The 23,246-nt window shown below is 39.6% G+C and overlaps 1 protein-coding gene across 1 annotated transcript in view; it reads right to left on the minus strand.

Moving 5' to 3' along the window:
- The window catches only part of dennd4c (DENN domain containing 4C), an 83,913-nt gene that overhangs the window by 15,507 nt on the left and 45,160 nt on the right, over positions 1 to 23,246 (minus strand). Inside the window, exons 12-20 of the mRNA XM_088934709.1 lie at positions 22,462 to 22,680; positions 20,451 to 20,596; positions 19,346 to 19,384; positions 18,260 to 18,390; positions 9,802 to 9,934; positions 6,190 to 6,396; positions 3,757 to 3,885; positions 2,378 to 2,513; positions 690 to 836 (exon numbers count right to left, since the gene is read on the minus strand). Of these exons, the coding sequence (XP_088790835.1) occupies positions 690 to 836; positions 2,378 to 2,513; positions 3,757 to 3,885; positions 6,190 to 6,396; positions 9,802 to 9,934; positions 18,260 to 18,390; positions 19,346 to 19,384; positions 20,451 to 20,596; positions 22,462 to 22,680 (1,287 nt within the window). The remainder of the gene's footprint in view (positions 1 to 689; positions 837 to 2,377; positions 2,514 to 3,756; positions 3,886 to 6,189; positions 6,397 to 9,801; positions 9,935 to 18,259; positions 18,391 to 19,345; positions 19,385 to 20,450; positions 20,597 to 22,461; positions 22,681 to 23,246) is intronic.

Raw genomic sequence — 23,246 nt, forward strand, 5'->3', positions numbered from 1 at the left:
AGAGGCGGACAGAGAAAGACAAAGATCAGTGGCAGATTGAAGGAGAGGGACAGGTTGAAGCACTGCATACTGACTGAACCCTTTGCTATCCATTCTAATCCCTGTCATGCCCATTTCAATGTCAGCAAAATTTTGAAAGCATTCAAATCTAATCTGAGACTCTAAAACTGCCAGGCAAAATGAATAAAGGATTACAGGAATTTATAAAAACACCGATAATGATTTCTGAGCAGCAGACTACAATGAAACAAATAAACTGAAGTCAGGTATTATCCAACTTTAAGAGGCAAACATATAACATTACACAAAATCCGCTGCATGATACAGGAAATTATATATTGTGTTTAGTGTATATGAAAATGTGTAGCTTCAAGTGTGAATGTGAGCCGTTTTAAACCAAATTACAGGAGAAAAGCAGAAAGGCTGAGAAGAGAACAGCAGTAAAATGAGGTGATGGGAGTTTGGGAGCAGAATACTAGACTGTCATCTGTCCAGTCACACTGTACTGTATGGGCGTGGCACCAGGACTACACACATGCTCTGAAATGAAAGCTCGGAGAGCCCTGGCCGTTGGACAGAAGGTGCCGATCTGCTATGCTCTGTACGAGCCTCATCCCACACCTCCAAGGGAGGCCCCAAGCGCGCGCCCACACTCCGGCCAGGACGCCGTGACCGCGCGCGTGCCGTACCTGCGCTGCAGTGATTGTCCGACTCGTGCCCGACGACAAGGCTCCTGGCGAACAGGGTGTGCTCCCCGCCGTTGGCGTCGTTGGAGCTGTCCTCACTGCCATGGCTGATCCTGTCCCCGTCACTCGCGCCGCCAGGACTTGCCGCAGCTGCAGAGAAACAGGCGCCTCAAACCACGGATCTCCTCGTCCTCCCTCCGACTGGCCTCGTCCAGCACAGTATTTAAGTCAGGACACAGTTCCACAAGCTGCTCTAACCCTCTCAGACCACATCTCACAGGGGAGTTTGTTTGCACTCCAGATGCTTTCAGAAAGCAGACCTGCTACAGCTGCCCCATCAAAGTTCATTCCTTTTTTAGATACCTACAAAAACCTGCGTGAAAATATAATTCAAACAAGTAAGGCTTTGTGAAACATTTGAGACTGATCCAGAACTACAAAGAATTCATAATGCCTTTTAAGTGATACAAACCAAAAATAAGTCAAATATTTCAAGCAGATGATATAAAGAATTACATTTGTAATTATGTTTAACTGTATATCCCAGCAGCTATATCACCCTGCAGCTCCCAGCTGACAGCCCACTAAAGCTAAGCAGGGTTGAGCCTGGTCAGTACCTGGATGGGAGACCTCCTGGGAAGCTATGGTTGCTGCTGGAAGTGGTGTTAGAGGGACCATCGGGGGGTACCCTCCCTGCGGTCTGTGTGGATCCTAATGCCCCAGTATAGTGGTGGGGACACTATACTGTTGTGGGCGCCATCTTTCGGATGCGACGTTAAACCGAACGTGGTCATTAAAGATCCCCGGGCATTTCTCGGTAAGATTAGGGAGTTATCCCAGTGCCCGGGCCAAATTTACCCCCCTCTGCCTTTACCATGGCTTCCAAATTGTCCCCATGTATGATTGGCTTGCACCTGCCCTGCGATGGACTGGCTCCCTGTCCAGGGTGTACCCTGCCTTGCGCTTGTTGCTTGCCGGCTAGGCTCCGGCCTCCCGCAACACCGTATGGTATAAAGCGGTTTGGCAAATGACATGACACATGAAGCTGTATGTTGACAATGTATCTAAGCTTTTCCTTAAGAAAACTGAAAGCATAAAGCATTTTAAAACAGATCTGATCTTTCTTGAACCAGAAAATATAAACTGAAGCTTTGAACTTCATATGAAGCTAATATATTTTCTGTCACTATAAACAGGCAGGATCTATAATTCTGTATGGGAACATATATGAACAACCACAATGTTATCATATATATATATAATGTGGGAAAAAAATGGAACACCAACCTTTTTGCACACGTTAAATACTGTATCTTTTTATCTTTCTACATACTATTTAACAAAACATCGAGGTGCATTTGCTAAAATTCAATATTGTTTGTTTCTAACAAGAGCCACTAGATGGCACTGCAGCTTCAGGAACTACTGCTGCAGCAAAGAGCTGAAAGGTTGGCAATAGTTGCCTTTGAGGTCCCAGGCAGACTTTTCTTCCGCTGCCTGAATCTCGTACCTTTTTCACCTGATCGAAACAGGAGATAAACCTACTGATCTCAGTGCACAGCTGTGTACACCATGATTTTAAAGGCATCGTACAAGCCATTCACATACTCTCACGTAAGGTCAGCCTCAGTGAAATACTGATAATCAAGAAGACATCCAGACTGTCCACCACTGTCGATGGTGACGGTTACCTGTAGTGACCCTGGACTGAGCTGTCCTGCGGAGAGCCTGTCTGAACTGGGCCACTCCCCGTACCGCGCTGCGCAGCTTAAACCACATGAAGTGGCCGCTCCTGTTGCGGCTGGGCCATTTACTCTCCAAAACAGCCTGCAGAGACGGAGGAGCACAGGAGAAAGTCCTGAACCAGTTCTTAAGAGACGCAAAGCTACTGTATCCGGACAAATCAGAAGAAAACTGAACAACGCCAAAAATGCTTGAAAATATTTACTGAAGAATGGAATATTATTGGGAAAGGTGGATTTTTCCTTTGGCAAGCATAGCCTCAAAGTAGTGAGCAAAAAATGAGTGCAATGCCTGTGTCAAAAAGATTTTTGTGACATTTGCCATTAATGAAAAAGCACATGCGACTTACACAGCTCTGATTCTATAGAGCCTGGAAAAGGATTTGATGCAATAAATGTGCTAAATATTCAGTCAAGCTGTAAAATGAAAAGCGTTTTATAAATAAGTTTCAGGCTTCAGTTTTTAAAGAACCCATTCTAATACCTTGTAAATTAGGCTGGGTTTTCAATACAAAATCTCTCATTCTTCCGTGCTGGTATACAGTACCAGTCATTGGTGTCAGCACAAATCTGTCTGAACAGACCCCTACACAATCATTCCAGTAAGCTTACGGCCTTGGGCTCACTCATACAGATTCTTTTTTTTAAGAATTGCAATTATTTTTGTTCCAGCACCCAGATCTGCAATAGCCAGTAATGTTTTTCATGTCTCTGCCTCATACAGATTCTGTGCCGGGAAGTGCAATCTATCAGACCAAGAACAGCAACTGAATCCATGGCATGTGGACATCGGTTTCCGCCTGACCTAGCCACCTTTCGTGCACAACAAAACATTTTTCTCGCTCATTTTATCCCCAGTGCCTTGTGTGGTTCCAGGATGCACAGGTGTGTTTCCAAACTGAGAGCTGTCGGGGCAAACACCCACATGAAGAAGACAGGCAAATGGGTTAAGTTCACAACACCTCTCTGCCCTGTCCAGAAGGGACCACTTTCTGAAAAAAGAGTGTTTCACAGCTCCTCCCACACTTGGCAAATGTTTGCCAAACACAGTGTTGTATCCTTCTCCAGATTTGATAGATGACACCTGCAAAAAATACTATTACTGCCCTGTTACATATGCAGTTAATCACTACAGTATTCTAATGAAACAATGGAGTGCTCTAGCACTACACTACACATAGCTATCCCTAATATGTAAAACACACCTGTAATTTTCTGTGCATTCTTGAGTAATACTGGAATTTCAGACTTTGCCTGCAGATCACATTGCTGCCCTCATTTAGGGGATCCCATGACATCCTAGCGGCTGTGCAGAGTGTAAGCAGTACCTTGTTGTAGTAGCCGTAGGTGATGGCGTTGGGCTGCACTCCAGCCTTCTTCATCTCGAAGTGAACTCGTACTGCCACGACAGGCATGTTCCAGATGCCACACAGCTGCATCACCACCCGGTAGCACACCTGCCAGCACAAAGGAACGGTTTCAAATGAGAGGAGGCCCACTGAGTGGTCAGCAGCTGACTGATCCGATGAGATCACCCAGCCGTTGCACTTGAAAGCCAGGGGGTATCAGTTTGACATAGCAGGTGGGTAGCTTGTTCTGTACTCTCACCACCCGTTGTGTAAAGATGTAACTCATATTCTCAGTTTTAAATGGACTTGCACATAGTTCCCATTTGTGTCCTCCAGTTTATCTTTTACGGTTTATTCTGAAGAGATTCGCTGGGTAGGCTCTGTCAATGCCTTTGACAAGAAGGCTTGTAATCTTCTCTGTTCAAGTCTGAAAACATTCAGTTCCTCCAGCCTGCAGGGCAGGTGCAGGACATTGCCTTAAGTCCTGGAACATATCTGACTGCTCTTCCCTGGATGGATTCCATAGTAGAAATGTCTTTTTTTATAACATGGAGACCACAATTGTACAAATTATTATAAATGGGATCCGACTAGTGCACTGCACATTACTAAAAAAACATCCCTTGATGAAATCAAAGAAGGCAGGAGTTACAAGTAGCCTTAAAAGTGCAGTGCTGACCAGAATATGTGAGTTGTTTATTAAGACTTGAAAACAACTTACATATGTCAATTTGATTCAAGCTTCATTATCCCCTAGGATTTTTTTTCAGCAGAGCTCAACACAACAATACAACAAAACAAATCAAAAGTTCAGAACAAACTATCTCAGGAAATGAATTATTTAAGAGTACAATTGCAGAGGGGATGAATGATTTCCTAAGTCTATTTCCTTTGACCCTTGGGGCACAGAGGCGTCTCCCAGCTGGGAGTCATGCAGATTCACAGTGGAGGGGGGGTGCCATGCACTCCATAATGCAGTTAGCCTTCACTAGAACATTATGTTTATAGAGAGAATATACTGCAGGTTGATCTGATTTAACCCAATGATAGGGCTACTTATTATCATTCTTTTGCCCAGGCCTTTTACAATTTGGAGCACTGACATTAGCAAACCAACACGTAAAACGGTATGTTAAGACTTTCAATACATGATCTACAGAAAAGTGTTTAGATAGTTCTGTCCACCTTAAAGAAACTAAGCTTCCTAATAAAAAAATTCAGTTGCTCTCTTTTATAAATGGTCTCCCAACAATCACCCCATCTGAAATTTTGTATTTATGTCTAGTCCCACATACTTGTAAGCATCCATAACCTCTATAATCTGATCATTACACTGGGTAGGGAGGGGACTACATTCATCCTAAAATCAATGATGAGTTTGTTTTCAAAACATTTAACTCCAAAGAGAACTCATCATGCCATTCAACACAATTATTCAGAATGGGCTCAGGATGGTATTCTGGTGGTATGGATATAAGATGATCGGTTTGTTTGTTCTGTTTGTTCTTAAAATCATTAGCGTATGAACTGTACAATAAAGAGGACAAGACACGACCATATGGCGATCCAACAGAAGTACTACAAATAACCATCTCACCTATTTTACTTGTTGAAATCTGTTCATTAAAAAGTCTATAACCTGTCTTATGAGGTTACCATTTGAAATTCGTTGAGGGCTTCCGTGCCAATGTCAGAGTGGTTGAATCATGTTAAAAGCAGAAGAAAAAAACAAATATAATTCTAACAACTGACACCATTTGGTCAGGATGTCAATAAACTATGTTTAATGAGGTGCAATGTCTGCTTTCCTTCTTTCCCTATATGCTGACTGTTGGGGATGAATGATGTCCTGTGTGTCCTTTATAGTGTGTTGCTGTTCATAAGTAGAGAAGCGAGACCCACTGGCCTATACAGTAGTAGTTAAGCTCACTTGACATGGCTGTTTTTGCAATGGAGATAATATTAGCTTTTCTCCACAGAGAGGGGATGATTTGTGACTTTAAAGACATCAGAAAAAGAAGACTAAAAACGTCACATAGCTGATCTGCACAAGTTTTAAGAACTGTGTCACACACATTATCTGGACCTGCACTCTTACGTCTGTCCTCTTAAAAGTGTAACTCTGTCTACACAGAGGAGCTCAAAGATTCTGCATATTTCAAGCCAATGTTGCCATCATCCAGCACTCTCCAAGCATTACTGGCGAGAACTAGGTAGTCCACAAGACATAGCAAAATCAAAGCTAAAACTTTTTATGGGATTTTCTTATTGCTTATTCTGCACCTTTTGAGCATGAAAAAAATTCCAGCTATAAATAAATTCTGTTGTCAAGGCAAACATGGCCAAAGATGTGACACAGGTCGCTATAGCAAAGTGCCTGGAGGCAGAAAAAACATAAAAACAGGAGCTCACCTCATCAAGAACCTCCACCTCAGTGCTCCTCATCTTGATGAGGACGTTGTAGGCCTCCTGTACGGCCCTGACTTTGGATTGGGAGACTCTCACGTGGGCTGGCAAGCAGATGAACCACAGGCTGTAGCAGTGACTGAACAGGCACTTGGCCCACAGCGGAGGGTTGGAATAAAACCGCTTGGCCATCTTGTAGGCAGATTTTATCTCCTGCAACAGCATAAAAAGTTCAAAGACATCAAGGTGTGCCTCAGCCAGTGAAGTGGATGTCAACGAGAGTCTTACTCTCGCCACTTTGCAGCTTCTCCACTCAGGTGCGTGCCCCTGCAATAAGCAAGTCATTTCAAAAGAAAGCCACTCTGTCAGAGACGAAAACATGGAGCGAGAGGTATTCAAGGTGGAGGCATCAAGAAACATTTGCTGCTTTTTGAAATGTGGCAAAATAGCACTAGCAAAAATCAAAGCCACATAAACGTGTAGCCACATTACATGTGATGTGTACAATTTCTCACAGTTAAATACAACCATCTAAATAATGAAGGTAGGAAGATCATCATCACAGGAACACAGGGGTAATGACACTTTATTATTTAAGAAAGGTGTCCTAATTTGGTAAACATGACAAACATAAGAATATACTAATGTATATTTACATATACAATTAATCCTTTGGTTGAAAGCTTCTTTTACCCCCTAGAGTTACATTCAATTAAAATTTTATACATATACAGTACATAGAAGAACACAGTCCGCTAAGGACAATAACACTCTTGGTTCTGCAGGATTTATTGAACATTTCACTACTTCTTGAAAGATATTGGAATATTAATAGACTAGATTTTTACTAATGATGAAAAAAGGTTTCTGTCTTGGGACGTTCTGCCCATTATTGGTTTTCCAGATATTTCCAGAGGGATGTGTAGCACATGAGTGTTGTTGCACAAATAGAATGGAATTTGTGAGCCAGTTTACCTCCACAGTCGGGTTTGAAACAAAGGCCTTCTAAAAATAATACAGCCCAACAGTAAACACTGTTCTGGACCACATGGCGCATTGTTCTGAGGACGGCCTTCACACCCACAAACGGCTCTTCAGCATCCTGCCCCCCTCCCCCTCAGCACACAGCTGAGCGCTCTCTGCTCTCTGGCCACACTCACACATAGCTCAGTGAGCTCTTCCATCTGGAGGTCCCATTGGTAAAGCAGACCCCCCCCAAGAATGTTTCAAAACCCCTTCAACCTATTCCAGGTCTCCACCTCCTTCTCCCCGGTTCATCCCGATTAAAGCCTGGCCTGTGGAATGATCTTGAAGACGGAAGGCCTGTCTTCAACACAAGAGATGTGTTGAATTTTGTTTATAAGAATATATACATAACTGCCAAAAATAAATGAAACACTTCAGTAAATGAGAAAAGTGAAAGAAGGTGCTTCCACACAGGTGTGGTTCCTGAGTTAATTAAATAATTAACATCCCATCATGCTTAGGGCCATGTATACAATGCTGGCCAGACCCACTTGCCCATTAATTTGGCTACCATGGCTACAAGAAGAGATCTCAGTGACAGCGAGAGAGGGGCGATTGTTCAGGCACGTCTGGCTGGAGCTTCAGTGATGAACACTGCTCAGCGTGCTGATGTTTCACAAGGAACAGTGGCTAAGGTGATGCTGGCACACAAGTCTGAGGGAAAGACATTTCGGCTAGGGGCAAATGTGGACAAAAGTGCATATTCCTTGACTGTGATATCAGTGCATTTGTGCAAGATGCAAGGCAAAACAGACAAGCAACTCTGAGCTGGCAGTTTCACCAAATACAGTCAATTAAGAATTTCACAGAGAGCAATACTGTGGTCAGGTGGAGGTGCATAAACACCCCTTTTTGACACTTTTGAGAGTAAAGTGATGCAAAGAACACAGGCAGTGGTCTACTGAGCAGTAGAGAAAATCATACAGACAGGTGAGTCATTCTTCACCCTGTTCTCAATAAGTGGATGAGTACATGTGAGGCATACGCCAAAAGAAGCCTACAGGCTCGAGTGCTTGTTTCTCATAGTAAAGGTTTCTGGTTGCCCTTTTATGGTCCAGTGTGCATTTTCCCGGCATGGTTCAGATCTGCTTAACCCCTTAGAGAGCAAGGTAAATGCCAAAAAATACAAATCCATTCTGAGTGATCATGTTCTGAGTGGAATGTTCTGGGAATGGAATCATCCAGGATGACAATGCCCCCATCCACTGGGGACAAGTGCTCACAGAATGGTTTGATGGGCATGAAAACAGTGCTCGGCAAACCATTGATGCTTTCTCAGTTACAAGATATCAACCCAATTGAACACTTATGGGAGGTTCTGGAGTGTTTTCCACCACCATCAACACCAGATGTTGGAATTTCTGTTGGAAGCATTGTATCCAATAGAGTTCCAGACACTTGTAGAATCTCCGCCAAGACACACTGAAGCCGTTGTGTTGGCTCAATGTCCCATGAAGACGCTTTATTTTGGAAGTAAATACAATTCTCTAATTTTTTAGAAAATCCCATTGAAATCCTTTCATATACAGCGCGCCTATAGAAAGTCTAAAAACCTTTTCCAAATTAATATTTTTTTTTGCCTAAAAGCCTGAAATCAACACACATTAAATCAGAATTTATATTGCCTTATTTATACATTGTAATACAGAACAAGGTATCTAAACATTCTGAAATAATTTAAAATGAAAACCTAATAAATCTTAAATCCTAAAGTATAGCAAATTCTATAGTTAGGTAAAATTTAGTTTAATACTTCACAGCTTCAGTGGAATAACATTGATTATCTTTGAGGTACAGCAATAAAATCAACAAAATTGAAACATAAATTTATTTTAGTGCAGGATCAGAGTTCCTAATCCTTGTTAAAATAATAATATAATACTCAATAACATATGTTAAACATTACCAAAAATGAATCACAAATTAATTTGACTGTAAAATAAACATGGTAATTTATACACTATCTCCCTTAAGTTAAGTGCCAATGTATTATTCCCACTCTTCGTCAGCAGTATACTGGTAACACATTAATAACAAAACTTGTGTTACTACATGAGAATTTTTCATCATGCTGTATTGGCCCCTTTTCACAACACTTTAGCGAATTTGACATCAGAATATTTCAGAGACTGAGTATATATGAATGTAAATGCACAAATGAAAGAACAATTTAGGTGTTAGTCATTAAAAACTCATTACTCTCTTGTCACAGAAATTGCAAACACCATATCCATATACAGCAGATGAGCTTTCCTCAGACTGAAAATGTTGTATCCTTTTTGTGTTTTAATCCTTGTAAAATGTATCATTAGCTACAAAGAATGTATAAGCTATGCTAGTGAACAGTGCAGTGCAGCTACATTTTGAAGGACAGAATATTGATAATTTCATTCAAACACCTCCCTAAAAATTTGGCTCCCTGTAAGACTGCTAATTGCTCCAGCATGTGTTAAGAACAGGAAAATAATAACTGTACCCTCGGACAATCTGTATGTGTCCCACTTACAGAGCTCACACTGGAAAGGTCTGTTGGCAAAGAATTTGAGCCCACTGAAGTGGGCCTAGCATCACATGTAACAGCCTGGGACTCACCTGCTTAGTCCTCCTGGCCAAGAGAGCAGGACTGTTGGAAACACTGCCACCGGCTGCCCTTCTATTCAGGGAAGGTTTCAGCTCTTGGGGTTGGTCAAAGAGCTCCAGCTTCAGCCGAGGGAAATTCTTATAGCTAAAACCAGATTAAAGACATTCATGTTTTTCAATTTGATTACAGACACATTTAAGTTTCTTTACATTCGTCTAATGTAGCATTATCCTAGAGTGTAAATGTTCTTCTACCTTGTTTCGGCAGTTTGTTTAAAAAATGGAACAGTCCATTGATAACACCTCCTGTATTACTAATAATGTGAGAGATCATTTATATATTAATATACAGATGCAGCCATTCAAAATGGGTGAGGTATTTCGCGGCATACCCCGGTGGGCGTGTCGCAGTATCACGCGGTACGACGCAGTTAACGTGGTGTCACGTGGTTAACTATCCGGCGTCGCCTTGTAAAACCGCCAGGGGGAGCTTAACCTCTCATGTACAGCATTTGAGCCTTTAATTTTGAACTGTGTATTACAGCATGTTAATCATCAGTCATTAAAATGTTGGTATATTTTATGAAAGCAAGATTGCTCAGTTGGACAAAAGTACACAACCTACCTTTATCAGAAATATTTATGCATCAAAGCCTTTACTGAAGATATTACTAATAGTATTAATAATGGATGACTTTGGACAAGCTGTATACTCAAAGTATAATTTCTTTAGCACATTTGTACAAGCACTTGGAATCTGTCCAAGCCATACTTTGTCAGGCATTTTGTTTTACTTCAACGGGCATAAAAACTTCCTTGCTTTTAACAGGGCGTTTCATAATTTCTAACTACGAAAATGATTTAAAATGCGACACCTATCATTCAACTAGAGCTTAAAATATCACAAGGATGCAATTTAGAGCTTAATAAGATACACTCCACAGGCAAAATTAAAGACAAAATTAAAGACGATTAAAATCTGTAATCTTTCCACTTGTACTGTGAGTCATCGGACAGTTTCTGCTTTGTGTAAGGATGGTGAGAAAGCTGTGCTCAATGTATTTAAGGGACTTAAAAGTAAAAGGAGATGCTTCATATTGCTTGACTAATTTTAAAAACCAAGTTATAAATGCAGACGCTCCCTCGGTGCCGCGCCGGGTGTAAATATCAAAGTATACATTCCCAACAAGAATTGTACCCATCTGTCATGCAAATAAAACACCTTGAATTGAATTGAATTGAGGGAGAGAGGGGGGTAGTGGGACAGAGATACTGTAGACAGACTCAAGGCAAATAAGATACTTATGGGTACGCAGGCATTCACGACAGCAACATACGAAACGTTTGCACGTACTGTATAGTTAAGTTATTACTTGGTTTTCAAAGTGCAACGAAATCCAATATTGTTGTTGCTGCTGTTCTGGTTGTTTTTATCCCGTAAAGCGTTTTGAGAAGCCACCTTTAAAGGCGATATATACTGTAAAACCGCTGATTCTTATGGAATGTGTTCCGCAGGAGATTCAAATTTTTATTTATTTATTTTTTAATCGTGTATCTTAGGAAATCTCAGTATAACTTTGTTCATGAACAGTGGCATGTTACATTATCATTCGTTTTTTTAACAAGGCTCGCCAGCTAATGTGAATCGAAACCTGTCTTGCTAGCTTTTAAAGTCGTGCATGTGTAAACTGTACTAGAGGGCATGCAAGTTACTCTGCCCCTTTCAGCTGCAGGGAGTCCCTCTGCTGCAACACACAGCAGACAGAACGGGAGACTATTGCCTTTCATATCTGACACCAGTGAAGTAAAAGGGGTGTCTAAAGGGGTGATTTCAGACCACATTTTAGTTACTTTATTTTGTTTACTTTTAACATTTCTGTAATTTACAGTAGATGTCACAATAGAAGCCCGAAGCCTATTATACTCAGTCTAGCCTTGGATCCTCTGAGTCCCATGACTTAGTCTTGTCTGCTTTCCTAGAATAAAACCAGTTAAGTCTTGTGTACTATGCAATTTATATTTTCAGATTCCATGCATTCCCTTAATGTTTAGAGTTTACTATATTCTCCAGACTCAAACACATAAGTACTAATAGCTCTGTCCCTTTAGGAGACTCTTTGCAGTACTGTGTCCCACTACCCCCATGAATTCTTTAGGTTAGGTCTAATATTTTCCAGTAATATACAGAATGGGATACAAAATGCTGTCAGGCAGGTAACAGAAAAGAGAAAAATATAAATATTTCCATTTTACAGACGTTCACACATTTATAACATTTTGGCTCAATAAAAAGCTAACCCAATAATTAAATGTGATAAAGTATAGTTTGGATGTTTATACATTCATGTTAATCGTATTCTTGATTTATTTCAATAAGTGTTCATGTTTCATTTGCTAACTTAGAGCATATTGTGCAATGAAGAATAAAATAGCTGCATGACAAGTGACTTCCTTCTCTCAGTGGAAATTAAAAGGTAGCCTGATAAATTATAATAAGACAGTAAGAAAGGTTCCAATCAGGAGGAGACAATTCTTTCCATTTTTTTTGTTTGATTGCTGGTAGCAAACTGATCTGAGGATCTACTCCAGCTCTTTCTCTTTTTATCATACAGTAAATTTTATTTTCTTGCTTTCTGAAACACAATATAACAAAAAATAACCTCACAAACTCAAAGAAAAAATCCTTGCTCCCCCCCCTTCCCTTGGCAGTACTTCCTCCCATGCTTTTAACTAAGGGCATCTAAAATACTGTCAAACAGCTACAATGGTATCTCTGTACAAGGCTTTGACTGTGTCAATCACAGCACCTACCATTCCCTTACCAGCAACAACATGGATTCTAACACTCAGACATTAAAAAAAGTCAGGCCAAGAGAGAAAATACCGAGCTTTACAACATGCGGTACCAGTAACATTTTACCCACAGTAGACTCACCAACCAGATGTGTTTCAGTTTCTGTGATAAGCCTAGATTAATCATATCCTCTCCTCTAGTAGGAGCACCAAGTGTAAACATGTAACGCCCCTATTAAAAATAATGGCAAAACAGAAGTTCACTCTTTCTAGAACATACCTTCCTATGGACACTCCTAAAATGTATAAAATAGTGTCCACAGCATCTCATAATAGAGGCAAATGGGGAACTACAAACTCATTTCATACAATGCCATCCATGAGGGGTTAAATACACCCTGAGAGAAATTAATTTCTGGATAATTCAACGGCTGTGATTTCTGGAATATGTATTATCCCAAATATTTTCAAAAGAAATTGAATCATTTCAATGAATCTGTGCCATTCAAGTACCTGCTCCAGACAGTAACCACTGCTAAGGGTTTATATGAAGCTTGCATTAAAAGACTTTAAAAAAATGTCATGTTCCCATAAAAAAGTCATGCCTTGGAGTATAGACCCCCAAAGGAATGCCATAGACTCAAACTGCAAAATAAACACATACAGAAAGAAAGTATTTGTATTGTAATTGCAAATCCTGGTATGAGTGATTGGTATGACTTTCCTCATTACAAATCTCTTATTAGAATTTAAATTTCTCTGTAACTCCAGGTCAGAACAGAGAAAATGTAACTGCCTTAAGGAGTTTACGATTATGACAAATAGAAGGATAAGCATGATACGTATGTCTTCTGTCATTTTCTAAGTCATGTTACTGAGCACCAAATCTTATTGAGAATATGAATCCATTTAAGGTTTATACCATTAAAGTAAAGGTTTATTCCATGCTGAAAATGTTTGTACCAGACTTTTTTGAGGCCTGTTTAATTGTGTCTGAAGTCTGATGTTGTAAATTTTATTGTTAAAAAGATCCATGAAAATGTCACTACTAAAGTTAGCTGGTACTGTTGGTATTGTAAGTGGCAAGTAGAGCTCATATTTTAGATTTTGTGTAGTTGCTAGCGTTGAACTGTGTGTTGGATGCACATGAATTGAAGGAATGGGCAAACATAGCTGATGCGGATCCACAGAGCCAGCATATTAAGATGTTTATAATTAGAGGCAATTTGTTTAAATAACTAGGTATGGATACTGATGTGCAAGAGAGGTGGAAAGGCTGTTTCCTTAAGCCAGCACTATAAAATGTTTTATTCTCAGTGAGATGCTGCCATTTCATAGTGGGTTTCTAACACTGTGTATAGTTCCATCCACACAGTGCCTTTACTTCCATCCATTTCTAATCTCTTTATCCAGTACAGAGGATTTGGAGCCTATCCCAGTAAGCGACGGACACAAGGCAGAATACACCCTGGACAAAGCACCAGTCCATCACAGGACAGACAGACACAAACACACACACACCAGGGCCAGTTTAAATCTAACCTCAGAACCTTTCTTTTCAGAAGACTTAGTGTCTGTATCTGCTTCATTTTCTAATTTTGGTAGCACCTCTAACTGCTTGTCTTTCTTATATGCATTTACTTTGTAATCTGTGGTCCTTTTATCTGTTTTTACATCTACTGTATTGCTTTGAGATGCCACCTTTAATGGTGATATATCAAATAAAGTTTTTTATTATTGTTATAGGGAAACATGATCAGATTTAAAAAGATCTAAAGTATACTAGTTTGTCACTCTTCTCATTCCCTTTGCTAAATGACTTTTCATACTAATCTGATCAATCTAACTGCCAGTTTTCTGTGCTTTCTCTATCCTGCTAGATTTGCAATTATTCTGAAAATTTTCATCTTGAAATAACTCATTTCTAAATACCTTTTTCACTGTTAACATCTTGCAGCAACTCTGCGACAAAATATACACTCTGACAGTTCATCCTGCTACCAACATTAAATAAAACAAATCTTAAGATTTCTATATTTATGTCTTTATTTAGTGGTTTCATTAGTGACAAAGGCTAAACTTTCTTGGAAAAATGTCTTTTATGTGTTGCGGAAAAAACTGACTCGCTTTAACAAAATATGTTTACAAATCCTTTCACCTGGCATTTTCGTAGTTAGAAATTATGGAACGCTCTGTTAAAAGCAAGGGAGTTTTTATGTCCGTTGCAGTTCTTTTGCAACATGAATATAATTATATCGTTATTAATTTCTTGAGATACGCGATTCCATATTATATTCCCTTTTAATCAAATTCTAAAAGTATGCTTGTTGACTCCGGTATCGCGTTAGTTAAAGACTTCGATGCTTAAAATGTTTAGGGAGAAATGGAATACTGGTGTGTATGTTTTCTTTAAAGTACCGAGACCAGCCATATACTGTATGTTTAAGTTCCAAAATTAATATTGTTATGGACTTCACACGCGTTGCAGTATGCTCCTATTCTTTTTATGCTCAGGCACTAAGATCTCCCTTCTGCTTTGTGTAAGGATGGTATCAAAAGCAATCTTAAGTGGTGAGAAAGCTGTGCTCAATGTATTTAAGGGACTTAAAAGTAAAAGGAGATGCTTCATATTGCTTGACTAATTTTAAAAACTAAGTTATAAATGCAGACGCTCCCTCGGTGCGCTGCTCTGGTGCGCCGGCTCTTACAGAGTGCCTGTCTGCCGTAAGCGTTACAATATACATACCCAACACTGCTTGTACCCATCTGTCATGCAAATAAAACACCTTGAATTGAATTGAATTGAGGGGAGAGGGGGGGAATACTAAAGCCAATACTGGCTCAATACCCTCAATGGGCTTTGACGTGCTAATGCGTTGGTTTAACAGTCCGGGTGTGGCAGGCTTCCAATGTCAACTCGACTCGATTGGAAGACAATGAACGTATTTTAGCTCTAAATGAATTAATAGCAAACATGGTTTACATAAAATACATTTTTCCAAGAAAGTTTATAATAATACGATCTATAGTTGAAATCTGAGCCTACTTTAAAAATAAAGGAAAAGCATTTTCAGAGAGCAATCACGCTGTGTTTATGTAGAAAAAGCGATTAGGTTTATGAGCAATCTAATTACCTATTCGCTTAAAACGCTATATAAAATAAAGTTTATTTAGAGATGAATGATCAGTGTCGCAGTTGAAATAATGGGAGTCAGGAAACTAACACACAGCGCCACCGGATTTAATAACGCAATAAAAACGCTATAAAATAATGTGACTAGGCACAGAAAAAGTTTACAGCACAGTACAATAATAAATGCTGACCATGACTTTAGAAGCATAAATTACCTTACACTCAATTTAAACACAAGCTGTCTTTCTGTATGAACCTCTAAGCTGGTTCATACAGAAAATGTAGAAAAGCATTAGCCTGATTATGATTAAAAAACACATAATTAAACACGCGTTTGCGATTTAAATCAGAACACGATTTAAATCAATATAAATGTTTATATTGTAACGCATACTGTCCAGCCTCCATTTCTCTATAAAAATGTACTCTGTTGCACACACACACACACAATAGAAGCAGGAACCGCTGTCAGAAGGGAAGATATGTTCAAAATATCGCAAATATCGATCATGTTGCGATATTTTGAAATATAAAAGTCAATTGATTGTCCATAATATCGCTATTCTATTTTTTCGAAGAAATGTTTGTTAAAAGAAAAGTCCAGCACCAGCTGGATTCGAACACACAACCTGCCAGCTGGTAGTCACGCACCTAGACCGGTCGGCTACAAGACAGCTCGCATGAACAGGCAGGCGAAACAGCCCTACACAGCCCTGTCGCAGCACACGAATACCGTTATTAAATTCTTTAGATACGCGATTCCATATTATATTCCCTTTTAATCAAATTCTAAAAGTATGCTTGTTGACTCCGGTATCAAGTTAGTTAAAGACTTCGAAACTTAAAATGTTTAGGGAGAAATGGAATACTGGTGTGTATTTTTTTCTTTAAAGTACCAAGACCAGCTATATACTGTATGTTTATGTTCCAAAATTAATATCGTTTATGGCCTTCACACGCGTTACAGTATGCTCCTATTCTTTTTATGCTCAGCTACTAAGATTTCCCTTCAGTGGTAAAATTCAATATCTACAACGGGCACAGCAAAGACGTTTACTGTAAGTCTTTCTACGACAGACCAACGGACCACGAGTGCCCCTGTTGGTCAACCAATCACGTACTGCGGTGCCACGCATCATCTTGCGTCACACTGAGCGACGCCACCTGCGGTACGTGTCTGTAACGCGCACTTTGAATGGCTGCATCTGTACGTCCTATTGAGTACGTTTTTTCATGCTGGTATGGAAAATCCTATACTAAATGCTTGAAGTGTCAGGGAATTTCCAGTCTGAGAAGTATAATTCAACTATATACACACATCATTCCACAGATCCACCAAAATGATGTTCAAAGCACAAAAAACTATTAAGCATTGTCTTTTTAAACTATTGACTTCTTCAGTCAAGAAGCATTATTATTTAACAAGGCTATTGGTAGGCTTTTAAAAATACATTTTCAGAGTCAGGACACTTAATCTATTACCAGAAATCCACTTACTCCTGGCAAGGTTTGCAGCAACCCAAAGCCTAACTGACTTCACCCTGAATGAGGATGCCACTCCATGCGCCTTATAATGCATCATAATTATGGAAACAAACTGTCAAGAAAACTTCTTATGCACTTCACTTCAGGCTATGCAGAATCTTTCTACTCCAGTGGTTCTTAACCTGGGGTGCAAGATGCTCTTTCTCAGGATGAGAGCCCATGTCAGAGTTTTTTAGAAGATAAATTGTCAAAAACGCCAATTCAATGGTTTTTGATAAGGGTTGCGATAACATATTTTGAGAACTATAGGGATGCCGGCTGCAGTAAAGGTTAAGAACCACAGTTCTAATCTTTTCAACAAAACACTCAGTAGAGTGTCTGTCAGGGTGCCAAACCAGAATAAGAAGCATACTTTAAATAACAAGCATAAAATTGATAAATGGACCGTGAAGCAAAAGGCCCATAAAACAATGTGCCTATCTGTACTGTGGCACAAGTCATTTTCAGAAGCATAAGTGGCTTTTCCAGTGCTTAAGGAAAGGAAAACCGATTTCACCACCATTACGAAGGGCAGTCTTCCAAGTTGTAGCTAACAGTGTTTTTTAAATAGGAGTGGAGTGAAAGCATGAGCCAAATATAGTCTTCTTCCAGGAAAGCATAAAAGTGATTACGCGATAAGAGTCAAGGTAAAAGCAAATTGGTGCATTTATGAAAAAATGGCAGGAGATGTCACCCACAACACTGGGCCTTGTTCCAAATTACGAAAAAGTTAAGACGGCAATAACTTGAAAACCAGAGCTCCTCAACTGATCACAACTCAAGAGCAGTGGACTTGGATGCCATCCTTTGATAAATAGAACAGAGTCCTGAATGGACCAATTGAAGTTGCTTTTGTACTTTGTCTCTGAGTATTTTCAGCAGCTAATGGATTTTGATTTTCTATCAAATGCAGCACAAACATCTCCATATATGCGTACATATGATTATGTGAAGATGCTTTTGAGGTCCTGTTGTGTCAGGAGGGGAATGGTCCAGAAACACAGCCCAGAGGCTGATTACCTGTACTTGGCAGGTGGATCAGGGCCATCCTCTGCTGCAGGCTCGGGTGGCATGACAAAGACTGTGTGCTCGCTCTTCTGCGACTCGTCCAGCTCTATCAGCCTGGTGTCCTCTGAGGATTCGCTTTCCACCTGCAAAGCGACATGGCCTCAGCCTCATCCACATCATGACAGCCCTGGCCACATCACATTACGACCAGCCTGCCTATTTGCGTCACGACATGACATGCCAGCCTTGTTCACATCACATCACGCCAACCCTGCTCAAGGCACGGCACGACACGATATGCCTGTCCCTGGCTATGTCACATCACGTAACCCCTTCTGCATCACCTTATGACCAGCCAGCCTTGTCCACATTATGACACGACCGTTAGCCCTGCCCACGTCATGGCACGACATGCCTGCCGAAGCATTTTCCACATCAGGAAAGAGACACTTAGATGTCCTATCAACAAGTACATTACATTTGCACATTGGGACTTTCACACTGTCTAAATGCAAGTTTTCCTTAAACCTTAAAACAATATTAAGAAACGCAAAGAGACAAAAGATGGACGCTGGCACTGCCAATCACAAGGTCCTGGAGAAAATCTAGCACTCTCTGTGGCCCAGGATAGCAGGGCACGTCAAAAATGTAAAACATAATGACAATAATTCATCCATTTGTTGCGTATTATTGGATTATATATAGTGTCTGTCAGATTTTAAAAACTGAAAGTATTCAGCACGAACAATCACTAAATGAATCAGACTACCTTCAGATGATATTCGATCTTTAAAATGCTTCTGGGCAGTCACAAATTTTAAAATTGTTGAATAATTTATTTCTGTATACAATAACTCAAAGCCTTAAAAGAAACCTCAAATTAGCTATTGCACAGCTTCTTAATATAGCTTAATCACTTGACATCACATTAAAATAGGTGTCCTTTACACAATTTTAGGTGTTAAAAAAGGTGTTACAAAGTTGCCTATTAAATCTGGATTTGTTTGTCAATATTAGGTTCAAACCACCTGTTCTTAGTCTTATGGACAAATCTTGGGGGCTGCATTTCTTCCAGGTATGGGAAAACTAAAATCCTACCTTTGCACCTTTGTCAGTCCCTTTATCCGAGGGAAAAAGCTGGAACGAAAAAAAACAACTTTTAAAGGAGAGCGTTTGTGAGAACAGTTTCTTACACATAAGGGTTTCTTACTCAGACCTCTTAAGAGAATTCAAATCTGAATATAAAAAACACTTTAGAAACAACATACAACTTTCTTTAAAAATACATCATTCTCTGACACCATGTGAGACTTTCATGGCACTATTAGGCCCTTGTTATTCCATTCTTAGATTACAAATATTACACCATTACCTGTCACACAACCCAAGAACGAAGAAGAAATGTCTCATATAGCAACGGACCGTAAGAGGACAAATATTGCGCTAGATCTCAATACATCTTCAGGATGAAAAATTCTTAGCCACTAGTGCAGAAAATCTAACGGTCAGTGTGAAAGAGTGAATGAGAAATCTAGACATACCATTTGAATTCTCTGTTATGTATTTGGGTAATTTTACTTTTGAATACATGGAACTGAAGGATAGATATACACTAGGAATTCCTTTAGCTACCAGTAAGAAAACTATCACAAGAAAATGGTTTACTAAAGATCCCCCAAGCAGTACCGTGGATCAATGTTGTGAAGGAAATGTATAGAATGGAAAAGATCACTTGTTCTCTTAGGTTACAAGCTGAAAGGTTTAGCAAATACTAGCAAGCCTGGATTTGGTATGAGGTCCATTAAGAACAGATTTTGTGCTGTGAAAGAGGATGAAGCAGACTTTTGTAACCTCACATAATGTAAATAGTTATATAAAAAACATAATATAATCAACAAACGAAAGATGAAAGCAGTAAATTATTTTACTTTGTATATGTTGTATTTGTAAATTCTTTCATCGTTAAATAAAAAGTTAAAAAAAGAGTGAATGAAAACATGAAACTGACAGTGAATCCTCTTAAAGCTCTGTGTTGACTTTGGGTTGATTCCTTTAAGCTCTTTCTCAAGAATGTTTGACAAAGTAGAAACTACTTAAGGAGGACCGGAAGAACACAAACTGAAACCCTGAGCTAATTCAACTTCACAGAAACCCCAATAGGGATTTATGTGAAAGACTAACATTTCAGAGCTAGGTGCCTCACCTTTTCAATGCACTCATCAAAAAACGCCAAGCCAGTGTCTTTGTCACTGACGAAGGTGCACTCCTCGATGAACCGAATGAAAATTTGTGTTTTAGTCAGCTGGGAGTAGAACTTCTGGTGGGCTCGATCTCGGCTTTTCAGGAAACCTTCAAAAGAACCAGTCATAGCTGTCAGTAAGCTGCACTATACCAACTGATGTGGTTACCACTTACAGTATCTACCACGTGTAGGTAAAAAGGACTGGACATCTGTCAGAGAAGAACTATGGCACACACAAGGAAGTCAAAAGAGCTCAATACTTACTCACATCTTACGAAAAGTGACCTTCATTTTTATCACCTACTCTGCTATAACCCACTTCTCTTCTTATAGAGATTCTTCTCCCATTTATAAATTTTAAACAACTGGTCTAGTCTAGCATTTGGCAGGAGTGCAATAATAAATCTCCAGTCACATTAGGACAAAAGAAAATACATTATTAATCAAATCATGCCAGAATGGGATATATATTAAGCTCCAAGCTTAACAGGTGGAACACTGATATAATTCTCACCATCTTAGTAGCTCATACAGAGCAACATTAAAAACAAAGATCTCAGATGTTCAGCACTTTCCTTTTTACAAAGACATTTTAATACAGCTGTCTTACCTTTCAGGAGAATACATAAAAATCTATTTGTGGTATGCAACAAAAACAGTATTAACAGTAACAGAACACTACTTAAGAATATCAAAAGATGCATACTTTTCATAAATTACTTGAAAAAATTAAAACAGATCACGATACTACAGTGTTACTGACATTTTATGTACACATACTGTGTATATTTTGTATATTATGAACACAAGATAGCAAATGACATGAGACAGACACCGAGTATCCTTTGTGAAAGTAGGGTTAGCAATTGTTATAATGAATAACATCTTTCAATGTTTTCATGTTCCCAAAATTTTGAGCACCAATATTAATAACATGGCTAAAGGAATGAAAGCAAATGCTGATTATTCAGCAGACATGAGAATCAATTTTTTTCATTTTCTTTTTATTGTAGTGGCAAGGAAGTGAATAAAGTGCCTCATGCAGGACAAACACATACAAAATCGTCTGTTTGGAGCTCCAGACATCCTGTGTTGCAAGTTTACACTGTAGCGGCTCGATTATTATTCTTGGATGAGAATACATTGCAAACAAACAAAGATACAATTCCTGGATAAATGTTGTCATACTATGTCGGAGTGGGTCTTGACAACTGTTAAATGCGGTGGCCTCTTTCAAAGGCTGGACAGACCCGATAATGGCAAGGAAGGATTTCTGTGCTGTGGGGGTTTTCCTGAGGCCAATACTAATATAAGAAAAACCTGTGGCACACCCTGTCTTGTGGTCAATCAGACCATAAGAGAAGATTTTAGTTGGATTTTTTGAAGTCCAAATAATAAACCCTTAATGAATTATACCTCTGTGTCCTGTTTTAGGTCCTGTAGCTATATTTCTTTAAATATTGTACTTCGTTTAATATCACTTTTACACTTAGTGTTTTTGGATTTGCTTCTGTACCACAGTCTGCTTTGAGAAAGCCCACAGTGGTATCACCATGGTGAAACAGAAACAAATTGATTTTTCAAGTCCCTGAGATGAAATATGAATTTGGCAATCGACACTGGAGAGGTAACAGGGGGGTGACACTGATTGAAAGAAATGAGACAAAATGGGTGTTTTTTGCTTAGAGCTGAGAATCTTGTCCCAGTGTTTCAAACACAGCACTATCCAAAACACATCTAGTGATCAAGAATGTATTTTAACCTTCAAATACATTACTGAAAATGGCTTTCAAAATATTGTTTCTTGCATATATAGCTAGAAGCTGCTTCAGGCTTAACTATTTTCAAATCAAGTACAATTAATGCTTCTTTAAAGCTCTGCCAGTACAGTCACCTAAGCTGTTGTTCAGCTTTTTTTTTTGCATCACTCATTGGCAGAAAGCAGCAGTCAATATTTGCCGGGTGTCAGTACCTTGCAGATCATACAGAGAGTCAGCAGCAGTGGCCTTCTCGGACGGCGCTTGGGTGATGGGCTTCAGATACGTCCGGTAACCCTTCAGGATGGAGGCCATGAATCGCAGGAAGACCTCCTGGATCTCCATCTCCAGTCCTGTCATCTTCTTGTGCCAGGTGAAGTCCGCCTCAATGGGAGTCATCTCCACCGCCGAGCTCTCCTGCCCAGTCCTGTGGACTGCCCACCAAGATCCCTATTAGTGTACACACGCCCTAACTTGTTTCCAAGCTTCATGCTTTGCTGAAAACATTTTGGAAACTTGTTTTTAATGGAGCGACTTGATGACTCCTGGTTGTCCATTAATTTCTGTGTCAGTATTCAGGGTTTAAAGTACATTTTCCTTCTTAAGGAAATTAAATGGATTAAATTAATGTCCTGATAACTGATAGTTTGACTCCCATTTCTGTGTCATAATATTTCAAAAATAGATATTTCCAGTAAACTGGCAATACGGAGAAATCAGAATGAGAGGAGGTAAAGGCATAGTCTATACCAGAGCGCAGTGGCTCATCAGGCAAGAACTCATCCAGGTTAAGTAGCTAAATCACTAAGTTACTTAAAGGCGCCCAGATCGGGCCTCAACCACCTGGCTAGTAAGATGGTTCCAGACACCCACTACTCTTTCAGTCAAGAACTGTTTTTGTATCCTTATCTCTGTCCTAAATTCATTTCTCTTAAGTTTCCAATTGTAACCTTGTCTCATTCTTTCACTATTGGGTGTGATCCTATCTTTACTCCTTAGG

This window comes from Atractosteus spatula, chromosome 1 (genome assembly GCF_055471065.1).
Source record: "Atractosteus spatula isolate fAtrSpa1 chromosome 1, fAtrSpa1.hap1, whole genome shotgun sequence".
Lineage (NCBI taxonomy): Eukaryota > Metazoa > Chordata > Actinopteri > Semionotiformes > Lepisosteidae > Atractosteus > Atractosteus spatula.